The 14402-nt window shown below is 40.3% G+C and overlaps 1 protein-coding gene across 1 annotated transcript; it reads left to right on the forward strand.

Annotated features, from left to right (window-relative positions):
• Window positions 1-14375, forward strand: AGXT2 (alanine--glyoxylate aminotransferase 2). The gene is made up of 14 exons (XM_085043385.1): window positions 1-162; window positions 1550-1635; window positions 2056-2240; window positions 2550-2673; window positions 3497-3591; window positions 4712-4805; window positions 5846-5939; window positions 6788-6888; window positions 7960-8052; window positions 8795-8927; window positions 10039-10127; window positions 11499-11648; window positions 11995-12093; window positions 13569-14375. The coding sequence occupies exons 1-14, from the start codon at window positions 48-50 to the stop codon at window positions 13677-13679; spliced, it is 1569 nt and encodes a 522-aa protein (XP_084899511.1). The 5' UTR covers window positions 1-47; the 3' UTR covers window positions 13680-14375.
• The last annotated feature ends 27 nt before the right edge of the window (window positions 14376-14402 follow it).

Raw genomic sequence — 14402 nt, forward strand, 5'->3', positions numbered from 1 at the left:
TGGCAGCAGGGTCACAGCACGGGACACGAGCAGGGTCACAGCACGGGATGGCAGCAGGGGCACGGCTCGGTGTGTCCGGCCGGCTCTCAGCACACGTGTCGGGGCGGTGCTGCTGTCCGGAGCGGGTGGACATGGCGTGGCGGCTGCGGAGGCTCGGCAGCGGTGAGGGACCGGCGGGGACAGGGCGGGATGGCGAGGCGGGGCGCTCGGGCAGTCTGCCGGAGCTGGGCTGGCCGGGGCTCCGGGGGTCCCTGCAGCCGCTCCGTGCAGGTTTGGGAGGATGGCAGCGCCGTGTCTGTGCGCGGAGCAGAAGTACTTTCAGTGTAGCTGCAAACCCCGTGGAAAAAGTTCAATTAATTTTTTGAGACCGGGCTCTTGTAGATGCTTATTTCCTTAGTGCTGTAAGTGGTTGTAAGGGAAGTGAGAGTGTATGCAATTAATTTCAGGAAACTTTCAGTCATTTACATTTCACACGTGGTTTAGAAATTGTTTAAAACCTTAGGCTTTTAAAATCAGATGTGTAACTCTCAGCAGAGAGTATCCTAGGTGCAGAAAGAGAGTGTTCTTAAGTCCTCACAGAGTCACAGGATGGGTCAGGCTGGAAGGGCCAACAATGGCTCATCTAGTCCACCCTCCCTGCTCAGCAGGGCCATTCCAGAGCACATGGCACAGGATTGTGTCCAGATGGTGCTTGGATATCTCCAGCGAGGGAGGCTCCACAGCCTCGCTGTGCAGTCAGGTATCTCTTTCTCACACCTGCTGAATTGCATTTGCAGTTAAGTGAAAGGCAGAACGGTGTAATGTTCCCAGGATTTTGGAGCAAGGTTGGAAGATGGCAGTGGGAGTTGTCAGGGCCCTAAGCAGAGCTCAGGTCCCCTGAGCAGACTCTTCCAAGGCTGTACCCCCTGCCCAGGAACTCTGTTTCATCTCAGCCCTGACCCTTCAGCTGTGCTATGAGCATTGCCACCAGTCCAGCTATCTCTGTCTGCTGCATGGACCTTGGCCTTCTGGTGTAGCCTTGTGTCCAGGCCTGTCCCTGGCCCCATTCACTGCTGCTCCTGGCTGGGCACCCTGGGTGGACCCTGGACCTGACTCAGCTCTGGTTATGCAGGGCATTCTCAGTGAACCCTGCTTTGCCCACCTCGTTCAGGTTTGTTGGACTCTGCCCTGCTCCCTGGGAGCTCTGCTGCTGCTGCAGTCACCCTGGGCTCCTGACTGGAGAGCATTCACCCACTGCTTCCACATAAGAATTTGTATTAGAGACACTTCCTGTTTTTAAAATAAAAATTCTGCTTCTGTCAAAATAGAAGTCCATGGGAAACTGAAACCTTCTGTTTTACTGGGTGAGAGATAAATGCCTTTAAAAAAAAATTACATGTATTCTGTCTTTACAAAGATGTTATTTTTCCCGAAGGCAGCTCCTCACACAAAAAAACTCTCCAAAACTTGCTTTGACTGTAGCTTGTGTGCTGTCTCAACAAGCTTACTGAGCAAATCTTTTAGATGTACATTTTGCCAAGTGTTTGATAATACTTTTACTATTTTGTAGTTGCCTTTAGGCAGCAGAAATGGAAAAGTTCTGTCTCCACACAAGCAAAAATGCCTCCTTGTGATTTTGTACCTGAAAAATATGAAGTAAGTCATGCATACTACACTGAATTTAAATAAAACTGCACTACTGGGTTTGAGTGATAGACTCGTCTGCTATTCATAGTCAGTGCATTAAATATGATGATAAAATTTACTTCTTTGGTCACAACCCAACTGTTACAACCAGGATATAACCTGTAGATGTACCTGTGTGACAAATACGTGATTTCTACATTGTTCATTAGAAAACGCTTACGGAAGAGATAACATGCAGAACAGCAGTTTTATTTCAAAAGCTGCTTCAGAGGTTGGTAGAACAACCTTCTATGTGTCAGAATATGTTATAACCTTAGTCCTGTGAACAACAGCTGTAGACAGCTGTGTAATTTATGTGATCCATGACAACTCCATCAGTCTGGATCTTCAGAAGGCATAGGTGGATATTGACTGTTTTATTCCACTCAGTCCTACCCGTATGAACGTATGCAGAACATCCGTGAACAAAATATTGCACCTTCACTGCGAACATATTACAAGAAGCCACTGCTGCTGCACCAGGGACATATGCAGTGGTTGTTTGATCATGAAGGACGAAGATACCTCGATCTCTTTGCTGGAATTGTCACTGTCAGTGTTGGACACTGTCACCCGTAAGTATGTTGCTTTTTGATTTATGGTATAAAATACATGAAGAGACATCTATGTTTGTTTTGTTCTTCATTAATCTGCAGCACTGTGAGACTAAAACCAGAATACAATTTACTGAATTGTCATGTATCTCACCGAGTTCAATTTCTGCTACATTTTGAAGAATTCATTAATTCAGCCTACTCGTTCATCCATCTGGCACACAGTGCAGCATCTGCATTTGCAGAATCAATATCACAGAGGTATGTGCATGTACGAGTGTGGAATGTGTGTGGAATTTAATCCCTTTGTCTCTGCTTTGCTACATGCAGGAAGGTAACTATGGCTACCCAGAAGCAGCTGGCTCGCCTGTGGCACACCACCAGTATCTACATGCACCCACCAATCCACGAGTATGCTGAAAAGCTAACTTCTCTTTTCCCAGATCCACTGAAGGTAAATTGCTCCCAGCAGGAGCAAGGGCTGGTAAAGTGGGTGTCTGTCTGTAAAAAGTATTTATTAAATAAGTGAGAGCCATGACATCTCTAGAGAGAAAATCTGTATGGGGATACAGACTGTCAGCTAAAGAGCATGAGGGTCCTCAGGGCCTTTTCTTTAGATCTAAATGTAGACAAGCATAATATCTCAAGCTCCTGCTCTGTTTTGTCCCTGCACTTTTCACTGTGGAGAGGCTTTGCCAGCTTAAAAATTACTGAAGGAACAAAGAAGATGTTTATTGTTCTTATATGTAGCTGTAATTTTCTTGATCTTTTGAAAATTCACAGTGAAAAGTGTTTGACAGTATTTTGTGTAGTGAGCTTTACTGACATTTAAATAAATAAACCACATAAATGTCACGTTTCATATGCAGCGAAACAGTAGGAAAAGTAATTTTTGTTTTCAGTTAAAATAAATTGGTGATAAAATGAAATTGTGGTAGCAGAAGAGTATGAGGCTATTGCAATCTTAAAGATGGAAGGAGAATAAACCAATAAAATGTCATGTTTAGTTTGAGCCAACACTAATTTCTTTCGATCGTTATTCCATTTTAGGGAAACCTGTAAAGAGAAACCCTTTGGGATTTTTTATGCTCTCCCTGAGCACATAATTGGATCTTAATTCTCACCTATATTGTAAGGGCAACCCTAATTTTATTGTGGTGAGGTCACCCTGTGGCAGTGCTAGGCTATAGCTCATCACGTGATGAAGTGCCGTGGTCTGATGCTGAAGAAGAAGGTGGTGTTTTAGTGCTGTCCTGATCCCAAGTGTTCTCTCACAGGTGGTTTATCTCACCAACAGTGGGTCAGAAGCCAATGATTTAGCTATGTTCATGGCAAGGCTACACACTCGTAACTTCGACATCATCTGTCTCAGGTAATGCCAACAGAGCTTTACAAAACTCCTCCGAGTGTGTGATCACTCTCAACATGCCAAAACCAAGAAATAACAGAGAAGTCTTTCACCCCAGGTCTGCAGAAGAGAATGCTATAAAATTACTTTATCTGGCAAAGAGGTGTAAACCAGGAGCTAAAGTTTTGATACAGCATGTTAGGACTAGTTTGCAGTAAAAATGCAACCTGTAGTTTTTGCTTATGTAACTTAGAAAATGGTTTGATGTCTGTGTTCAGGTTAGACACTTTTTTGTTTTGTGCTTTGGTAGACTTTTGTTCATGGCCAGAGCAAGATTCAGCAACTGCTTATTCCTTCATTTCTCTTCTGCAGTGCCCCTTTGTTGGGGGTGCCAAGGTTCCTCTGGAGCAGCAGTGCAGTGAACTCAGCAGGGAACTGCTCTGGCTGAGAGCTGGTTTTGTTGTCTTTGTTTTGCTGCCTTGTTTTTCTGTCAGAGCACTGAACCACAGTTCACTGCACAGGTACACAAACAGCTCTTCTGGCTTAATGACAGGGATGGAGCTGGGCTGAACACCAGTACACTGCAGACAGCAGTGTGAACAGTTCACTTTACTGCACAGCCCAGGGGGCCTCAAATATTAGAATAAAAGGCTGTGTTAATGGAGAGCTGTATCTTTCTGTTGCTGTGATCAACAGAACATTGGGTACCTAGCTTGCTCGTGTATTCTCACAAACCAACTTTTGATTTGTGTATAAAACTGACAGCAAACCACCATCCAGTTTAATGACTGGCACCCTCTGTTGGAGACAGCAGCTGCTTCCAAGATTCAGAGGACAGAAATGTTTGCTCTGAAGGGATCAGGTACTACAGCAGAACTTCATGAGGCACTGTCCGAATTCCTGTTGGTTCCAATCATTGTACTCATCTCCTTGCAAACATTTCTTCATATTTGATATTTGATATTGCAGTCAGAGTAAACAGGCAAAGGAAAAAATGGCAGTAGGAATCTTATTTGTTTTGGTGCAACAACGCACATTTTTCCCAACAATTTATAGCTCAGAAGCATGGCTTCTCAGAATTTGATATTGCTCCAGACACTTCTTGGAAATGAATGATATTGATCTGCTTTGTTTGTTTCAACAGGGGAGGATACCATGGAGGCAGCCCTTACACGCTGGGTTTGACATCTCTGACTCCTTATAAACATGGCGTTGCCAATGGCTTTGGCTGTACAACTGTGAGATTTTTCTTTTAATTTTTTTTATAATCTGAGTGACTAACAATTTATTTGTATATTTCAGCAATTGCTATGTTTTCTGCCCTCAAGTGCTTTCTGGTCACTAATCAAACCTGCGGTGTAGCTGTTTCTGCTGCATAAGGTCAACAGGAGCCAGAGTCCCCTTTTCTTCTGTGTATAGCTCCATAGGCTAATTTTGAGTCAGGACAGCCATAACACAAATGGTCATGATTTGCAATTCTTTAGTCATGCTTAATTATTGCATGGGAGTCTAAATAAGGAGCAAAATAACATTCTGAACCCCTTTTTTCAAGTTTGTTTTGGCAGATCGGTACAAAGCTGCTTTCATGTGGTCTGCAGCAAATCCTTCACTGTAATGAATAGGAACCCTATTTCAGCAAGACAGGAGACATATCTGTTAAGGAGATCCACTGAGGTTAAAAGCCAATATGTTATGACCCTGCCTTTAGGCAGACAGGAGTAAGTTTCTGTCTAGAAGCTGGCATTGGTGACCCAGTAATTAGAGGTGACAGCTCAGCCACAGTATTGAGCATAGGAAGGCTCGTTTACAGCAGCATCCCAACTTCTCTGAGTTGCCTCAGGTCTTGTATCAGCAGCAAGGACTAGAAAGCTGAAGTTCATAGTGTTAGATCTGCTTGCCTTGCTCTATTTTGCAGATTTTTTTTATACTTCAGATTACTGAAATACCACCAGCAGCTCTTAAAATGCTGCCATTACTCTTTGCTAATCAATGTGTTGACTAAGTTAAAGAACAAAAAAAAGGAAAGAAATCAATTGAGTGAGTATTGCTGGAATAGTCCAAACCTGTCAGTTCCAAAACTGTCTTTGTTCCACCAATTTGTTAGGGGGAAATTTGGTGTCATTCCTAAGTGTTCTTCAGACAAATTCATTGAATTGTATTTGCCCCCTGACTCCAACAGATGGGTTTGTTTTTTGTTGTTTTGCCATTAGTCATTAAATCGAAAGATTTCTTAGAGAGGTGTCATCAAATCCATAGCTATTTCTCTTATGCTTAACAGACAATGTTACCAGATGTTTTTCGTGGTCCATGGGGAGGCAGCCGTTGTCGAGATTCTCCGGTGCAAACTGTTCGAAAATGTAGCTGTACTGAAGGTTGGTCCATGACAAAAATTTGGCTTTCAGATTACAGAATCTAGAGAGCTGTGAAAATAGGATATAGTTACCTCCTCAAGAAAAGCAGATGTCTGGTTAAGTTTTGCAAGGACAACCAAAGAAAATGTTGCAGATAATTGCAGGACCCTGCATCCCAATGGGAAAAATTTGGGATGGATGACAGCATGTTCTCAGATTTCCTCTTGAAATCCCAGCCTTTGTTTCCAGTATTTGTCATGATATCTCTGGAAGCTGTGGAACTCACTTTAGCACACCAAGAAGAGCAGAAGTGTTGATAGTGTTTTCTGCTGTTCGTGAAGTTTTGGCATCTTTCCAGCTTTTATATTGGAATAAGGCAAATAGTAATGACAACCTGCAGCCAGCAATAGGCAAAAGTCTTCCATGGGGAAAAACATTCCATGCACAACATAGTGTGAAATCTCATCTACTGCTCTGCAGTTAACAATTGCAATCAGTTTTTCTACTGTTTCAACAAGCTTTAGTATTTTAATTCGTATGCACATGTAATCGAATGTGTTTTTAGCTTTGCCCTCCCTAGTGAATAGGAGCATTAGCCATACTAATTGCTCTGTTCTTTATTTAAGTACAAACTGATATGCAGCTGTTCTGTCCAGAATCCTCCTACTTGCACTAACTTTAGAGTACTCGTGGTTTAAGAGAGAAGGAGGGACTCTCTCCTTTAATGTTTAGCTTTCTGCTGCTCATTTGAGAGGTGATATTTACCACGCAGTAATGTATTTGTTGCTTAGATGTGTAATTTCATGTTTTGAAGCTAGTTTTGTGTCTCATTAAGTAAATTCCCTTCAAACTGTTTCCACTATAAACAGGTGCATGTATTGCTAAAGACCAGTACATTGAACAGTTCAAAGACACTCTGAATACCTCAGTGCCCAAGACAGTAGCTGGATTTATTGCTGAACCAATTCAAGTAGGTAGTTTGCCATTTCTCAGCTACGATAGCACAAATAATGTGAAATACTCAAATCTGCTATTCTTTAGCTGCTACCTGAACATTGAATTTTGCTGATTTTTATAATGATTTTTTAGTGCTTTAAACACCTTAAATCTTTGTAAGATTAGATGCATGGGATGCACCTTGAAATTTCAGCTTTGTTACTGACTTCAATGGAGCTGGAATTTTGCTCATGAAATTAAACACAGAGTCATGATTAAACATACATATTTTTTCTGCATTTAGTGGATACAATGCATGCTATTGTTTGGTTTCTAATACCTTCTTCCAATTCTCATACTGCTTTTCTCCTTACTATTTCTGTAAACTTTTTACTCAAGCCCCCTTCCCCATCTTTTAGACATGTTGTGCGCTGTATTTTTAACAGCTGTTCAGCAAGTGGTGGCCACAGGAGTCATTCTCCTAATGTTTCACCTGACATTCACAATTGCTGTATATGTGGTTTTTCAATAGGAAAATTTGAGAATTTATACTGGGCAAGGAAAAAAATGTAAGAACTTTGACTGCAAAGAAAATTGGAGCAGTTCTCTGGTTTTGCTGTTTTCTAAGCACTTATGTACTTGAGTCCTAAAAGGTGTTCTGGTCCAGGTGTTGGGTAAAATTGAATTTCAAACCCAAATGCAAACTGTCAAGGTGAAGGGAAATTGAGGAAGCAATGTTTTAAACAAATTAACCAAAGAAGGAATGTGAATTCCCTGGTCAACTTCACCATCAAACACAGTTTCTGGGTTTTGCTGTGTGTAGATTTTCAAGGTCCTTGTTTTGGCAGTTTATTGTTAATTGACTTGGTCTTACAGTGGTCATGGCCTCACAACACTCATGCCAGCAAGCTAAAGGAACAGCACGCAGCACTGTGGAAAGGGAATGCATGACCTGAGCAGGAGCTATTTGAAGATGTTTCATTGCTGAAGCCAGAAGCTTTAAACAACAGTCTTGCTGTTACCTGAGGGCTGCTAGGTGTTTTTCTCACATAGAACTCATGTTTCCTTGTTTGTTCCTGAAGACATTGTGTTTCTCTCTTGGCAGGGTGTTAATGGAGCTGTTCAGTACCCCAGAAATTTCTTAAAGGAAGCTTATCAGCTGATCCGGGAAAGAGGGGGCCTTTGCATTTCAGATGAAGTGAGTTGGATTTTTTACATAAGAATTCTACAGTTCAGGGTACCTTTGAAAATTATCATAAAAGAATCCAAGTGAAGCCTGGAAATAATCTAAGTGAAATGCTATGCACTTCATATCTTAACACTGTGTTAAACTGTCTCTTTCCAAGCATAGGAGCCTCCCAGCTTTTACTGCCTTTATTCTCACTTTAGGCAAAGGTAATGAAGTTTATAACAGACTTCAGTCCTTACCTTCTGGGAGCAGTTGATTTGCACAAACATGCAGCTAACAAATGCCACTTGTGATACAAGTGAAAATAATGTATTTGTCAAAACAACTCCTCCTGTGAGTATTGTTGACACACATAAAGTACAGAAGAGAGCTGATTACTGTACCTTTGAAAATACATTACAGAAATAGAATTTTCTTAGCTAAAAATACATTGAAATAGTATCAAATGCTTCTAATGCTTTTAAATGTGTAAGCATCTGCATTTTCTCTCCGTTTTGCAATGGAAGCTGCATCCTATTTGTGCATCCCACCAGGCCTAAGACATGATAACATGTTATCACATGAAAGAAAAACCCCAATGATGATAAATAGCATTTTATGCAGAGCCATCTGAATAAGGATCCTAATACAAGATGACTCCAGGTGTAGTTGCTATTTAATACAACTCAGTAAAATAGAAAGACAAGAAAAGAAACTATATGATAAAGTGTGAGAAAGTGAAGGGTGTTTCTCTGAATTTTTCCTTTGTAAGGTACAGACAGGATTTGGACGGACAGGCAGCCATTTCTGGGGATTTCAAACACATGGTGTAGTCCCTGACATCGTTACTTTGGCAAAAGGAATTGGTAATGGCTTCCCAATGGCAGCTGTTGTTACAACAAAAGGTATAAGTGTTCTGTTCTGCTATGATTTAAAACAGAGTAATTGCAAAATATAATATATGATAATTACATACTGAGAGATGTGTGTTTAAAAAGCTGAGTGTTACTTACAAACTTTATTTCAATCTATCTTTGTACAAATTAATTGGATCCTCGTTACTTCACTTGTTTCACCATGTGTTGTGCTGTAATAGTACAAAGCTGCATTTAAATGGGTTAGCTAGCTGTATAACTAAGCTAGTTAGTTGTGAGTGGTTTGTAGAGCTGGCAAAAGAGCTTGGAAATCCTCACTGAATTCAGCGTTTTACTGACAAATGTACTGTGAGTGAATAGGGCAGGATATTACCCAGCTGCTTGACTCCTGCACCTGACTGGCTGAACCCAGTGAGGAAAATCTGTAGATGTCAGGTGACAGCATATGTTAGAAGCATGACTTTTTTAAAAAAGGGGTTTTTTGGCATCTGCTAGACTCTGTGATTTTTGGTAATACTCATATTTTGCACAGACTTATTTTCAGGACGTCTTGCTGTTTTGTCTCCAGTAGAATCAGAGTCAAACCACAGCAAATGTAATTGTTGCTGCAGTAATAAATGTTAAAGCAATTAAGTACAGTTACCAAACAAAGCAGAGAAGGCCAACAAGATGATCAGAGGGAGGGAACACCTCTCCAATGAGGAAAGACTCTAAGAATTGGAATTGTTCAGCTTGGAGAAGAAAACACTTTGGGGTGACCTAACTGCAGCTTTCCAATGTAAGAAAAATGGAGAGGGACTTTTTACAAGAGCATGGAGTAACAGGACAAGGAGTAATGTCTTTAAACTGAAAAAGAGTAGGTTTAGATTAGATATTAGCAAAAAAATCTTTACTGTGAGGATGGTGAGGCCCTGGCACAGGTTGCCCAGAGAAGCTGTGGATGCTCCATCCCTGACAGTGTTCAAGGCCAGGTTGGATGTTGCTCTGAGCAGCCTGGATTAGTGGAAGGTGTTCCTGGCCTTGGCAGGGGTTGGAACTGGATGATCTTTAAGGTCCCTCCCAACCCAAACCATTCTGTGATTCTGTGATTCTGGGATACTATGAACTGAAAGAGTAATCAGTGTTGTTCTTTTTCTTTTAGAGATTGCAAATTCCTTGGCTCAAAACCTTCACTTTAATACATATGGAGGAAACCCTTTGGCCTGCGTAGTTGGAGCTGCAGTTCTTGATGTAGGAAGAACGCATAAATTGATCTGTACCACAGCTTTTTTGTACCAAAAGCTGAAGAATGCATGTGTCGATTTCTATGTGGGCAATTTTTTAAAATGACTAAATACAGTGCATAAACATATGCATGTGTGCTGCATACATGGCCAGTGTGCCCTATGCATAGGAAAAAATCGTGATTAGTTTAATTGCAAAAATTTTCGAATCTCTAGAAAAAGTAGGGGCCCTCTGATTATGATTTCAGAATAATCTTTATCTCCCTTAGGTTCTTCACATTGTTAATAAAATTGTAGGAGAGTACTTTTTCAAAAGTTTCAGCTAATTCTTTCATAGCACTACACAAATCCACATCTAAAGCAAATCTTTTTTCTGACACACATGCTTAACAAAACATTTTTAACTCGACATCTTTTACCTTACACTTAAAAAAACCTTAATGATCAGACCATTAGAAGTAGAAAGTGCTGCAACATATTTCTCTTATTAGCCTGTAGAAGATCAGTCAGTGGGTAGTAGGTAACTATTTAATTTTTCTTGATTATGTACAGACTGTTCATTCCTGAAGCTCACTTCATTACAGCAGACAGTGTTGCTATTCATTATACTTTCTTGAGTGGTTTGGGGGGTTTAAGCCATTAATAAGATGGATGATTTTATAAAGAACCCACATTTCAGAGTTTTTTTAGCTCTGAAGTTACTTAGAGCCTGGCTCTGAAGTAATTACAAGGAGACTGTTAAAGTCAGGAAGAATAAAGTGGAGTTGAAAGAAAAAGAAAAAAAGAAAAAAACAGTAGAAACAATTACTTTATCTTCTGTAATTATTTTTTAAATGTGATTTTTCAAAATGCAGATGTAAAGTTCATCTAATGGTCTGTTTGTATGTGCCAGTATGTGCCTGCAAATAAGAACTTTGGTAGAGGACAGAGCAAAGAACAAAGAAAAGATTGTTATTAAAAAATATGTTGTTGATAAATATAATTATAGCACTCAAGTTGTTCGCTGCCTAGCACACATAGATAAGCCTTGCCTAATTATATTCTGCTCATGATGCTGAGAAGAAATTAAAATATTTTGGTAAGATTTTGAAAATAATCCTTCTGGTCAGGCATTTTCCAGTTTCAAGTAAATGTGAGCAGGAATTACTGGATTAAACATAAGTAATAAGTAAAATGTGACAAATGCAACAGAAACATCAAAGTATTATGTGCCAGTGTATTCTGATACTGTTAAGAGGATTTTAAGAGAAGGAAAATGTGAGCACTGAAGGAACACAGCAAGGAAGTGAGATAAATATAGTGTCAAGTTAAAAGGGGATTAACAGAATGTGTTGAAAGCTTTACCTGCAACAATCTCATGGTGCTTCATTTTAACCAGGCTATTGAAGAAGATGGTCTACAAAAAAACAGTGAGGATGTGGGAACATACATGCTGCTTGAGCTGGCTAAACTACGGGATAAATTTGAGATTGTTGGAGATGTCCGTGGCAAGGGACTTATGATCGGAGTAGAGATGGTGACAGATAAGGTTAGTGACTTCTACATTCCTTTCAATTTACAGTGCCACTGAAAGTTTTATCACATTTTATTTCAGTCAAAATAATATAAATATTTCCTGTTAAAAAGCAAACAGTGAAGTGGGCAAATATGGCTCTGGCTAAAAATGAGCTGGAACATTCCATCATTCAGCTGTTTCTCAAGTTTTGGGCAAACAGTGACATGCACCTTAACTACACAAACTCATGAGAGCAGATAATTTAAGCAGCAAACATTTTCAGCTAGAGGTGGGATTTATTGGAGAGACTGGAATATACATCTTTGGCACAGAACTAATTTAGAATATCTAAGTGAAGTTTAATACTTCTTTGCCTTAGGACAGTCGACGCCCTCTTCCAGCTGAAGAGATCAGTGAGATCTGGGAAGACTGTAAAGACATGGGGGTTCTGATTGGCAGAGGAGGGCTCTACAGTCAGGTACTGAATCTCTGGTTATAAATAAAGCTTATTTTCTATCCTTGTGAACTACATCCCTATTCCCCTCAAGTTAAAATAATTTAGTTTAGTAAATAAACTAGAAAATGTATACTCTTAGGAAGTATCTTTGTATAATGTTGCTTATTTTTAAGTTGGGCAGGAGCTATTTGATTCTTTTCAAATGTTCTGAACAAGCTCAAAGCTTGGAGTTTTCCTTTAGAGGGACAACTTCCCCTAGAAAACCATGGTACTACAGTCTATGTAAACTAGAACTCATTAATACACAGGACCAAATCTTTGAACAGTTTAGGTTATCACCTGACACATCAGTATAAAACTTGTAGTTCTTTGAGTCTGTGGAGCTGGTAATGTTCTAATTAAAAAAAAAAAAAATGGAAAAAGGTGTTGACAGCAAGTTCAGCAACAGCACAAAAGAGAGAACTGGATGTGAGGGCCATCAGCCCACACCAGCTGAGGATGTACTCCAGGCTGTAACCAGGACACTGCACCAGCTCCCTACAGCACTCAGTTCATGGCAGAGAATTGCCTCAGGGCTGGCTGGGTCAGTGAAGCCCTCTGACACAGAGGCAGCTTCCATGTGAGATGGATGGAGGGTAGCTAAAATAAATCAGACACTGCGTCTGTCACCTCATCAGCTCTTCCCCAAGTCACAGACCAGAGGGCAGGTAACAAGCTGCAGCTCAGTGCAGTAAAATCTCATTCTGTCTGATGACAGGGATGTTTACCTGTGAGTGTTTGCTTTGGCATGGGCTGTGGGTGGGAAAGACCATTATTCCTCTCTTCCTGTATTAAGTCCTTTGAGGAGGTAACATTAAGATCTGAAATTAAGAGTCTTATGGAAGATAAATACTCTTGGAAACACAGATCAAACATTCAGATTTAAGAGCCTATGTTCTTGACAAGCTGCAGATATATCCTTTCCTGATCAACATGCTTTCCAGCTACAGCACCTAACTATAAGATACTATTTAGTGATTCATTCATAATGCATTCTCTTAAAAGCCTTTAAAAAAAGCCTATGATAAAACGGCAAATCAGCTGACACAATCCAAAAGGCTGCCACTCTCAGCAGATACTACTCTTCCCTGTAGTAGAGCTGCAAGAAAGGAAAATACGTCTGTCTCTTTCTTTGTACCAATCCATCTGAGATTTTACTCTGTCTCTGTCTGCAGTAACAGAGCTGCAGACACGACCTACCCTACTTAGGTCTTTTGTGGAGGCAGTTAGGTTATCAAGAGGGGGTTGTGAGTCAGATGCAATTCAATGCAGTCAAGTTCAAAATTGCTCCACTTCAGAGTGCATTTATCATAAGCCTCACTGCCTGTAATACTGTTCTCCTTTTTTCCACACCTTTTTGGGGTGGAAGGGGAGTGCTGACCCAGAGAGGCTGCTTGAAACCATATTCTTTCCATACAATTTGAGCATGTCTTTTTCTTTTTGTTCTCTCTCCTCAGACATTCAGAATTAAACCTCCTATGTGCATTACTAAAAGGGATGTTGATTTCGCTGTGGAAGTATTTCGTACTGCTTTACAGAAACACATGGAAAGAACAGCTGCAAAATAGACTTGATTTGTTTCCTTACAGGAAAGGCACACACAACCTCTGATACTTGTGACCCAGACTGGGCACTAATCTACAGTGGAAAATACAATCATAGTGTGATGATTACATGGTTGTTCAGTATCATAAGAGCATTCTGACAGATGCAGTGTTTAACAAAGGACATGCTCTAATCTGTTTTGTAAATACACAGTTCTACAGTGGTGATTTTTACTAACTGCACATCTATTTTGCCATTATAAAAAAAAAAACATTAACAGGGTATGAGATGGAGAGGCAGGCATTCTTTCGCCTGTGGAAGTCATATCAAAATCAGTAATTTTTAGCAAGAGTGACAGAAAGAGATGGGAAAGAAGTTTCAGAGTTAAAACTGTTTACCCTGTCTACAATGATACACTGTAATTAGAGCATTACAAAAATTTTGCAGACAGTTGAGATGTTTCTAATTACAGTAATTATTTTTATCATGGGGATAAGAAATTCAGTCATCACTCTCTCCAAAATACGCTTCTCTTTTCCTCCTGCTGCTTTTGGGATTGCACAGCACACCCATTAATTATTTTGTAAAGGTGCAAACTCTGGAAGGTGGAATAAGATGTTCTGTCTTTCTTACATAATCACTTTTTAATGTGTAAGGTCATTGCTTCCTTCAGTTTCCAATAAAAAAACAGATGCTGTGAACAGTCAGCAAGAACTGTACATTTATCATTTTACTTTTATTCCAAT

This window comes from Lichenostomus cassidix, chromosome Z, assembly GCF_008360975.1.
Source record: "Lichenostomus cassidix isolate B80296 chromosome Z, HeHo_3.0, whole genome shotgun sequence".
NCBI classification, from domain to species: Eukaryota; Metazoa; Chordata; class Aves; order Passeriformes; family Meliphagidae; genus Lichenostomus; species Lichenostomus cassidix.

Coding starts and splice junctions, on each gene's coding strand:
- AGXT2 (XM_085043385.1), top strand. CDS start 48: ATGGCAGCAGGGGCACGGCTCGGTGTGTCCGGCCGGCTCTCAGCACAC. Junction 1,636..2,055: donor TTGTACCTGAAAAATATGAA/GTAAGTCATGCA, acceptor TATTCCACTCAG/TCCTACCCGTATGAACGTAT. Junction 2,241..2,549: donor AGTGTTGGACACTGTCACCC/GTAAGTATGTTG, acceptor TGCTACATGCAG/GAAGGTAACTATGGCTACCC.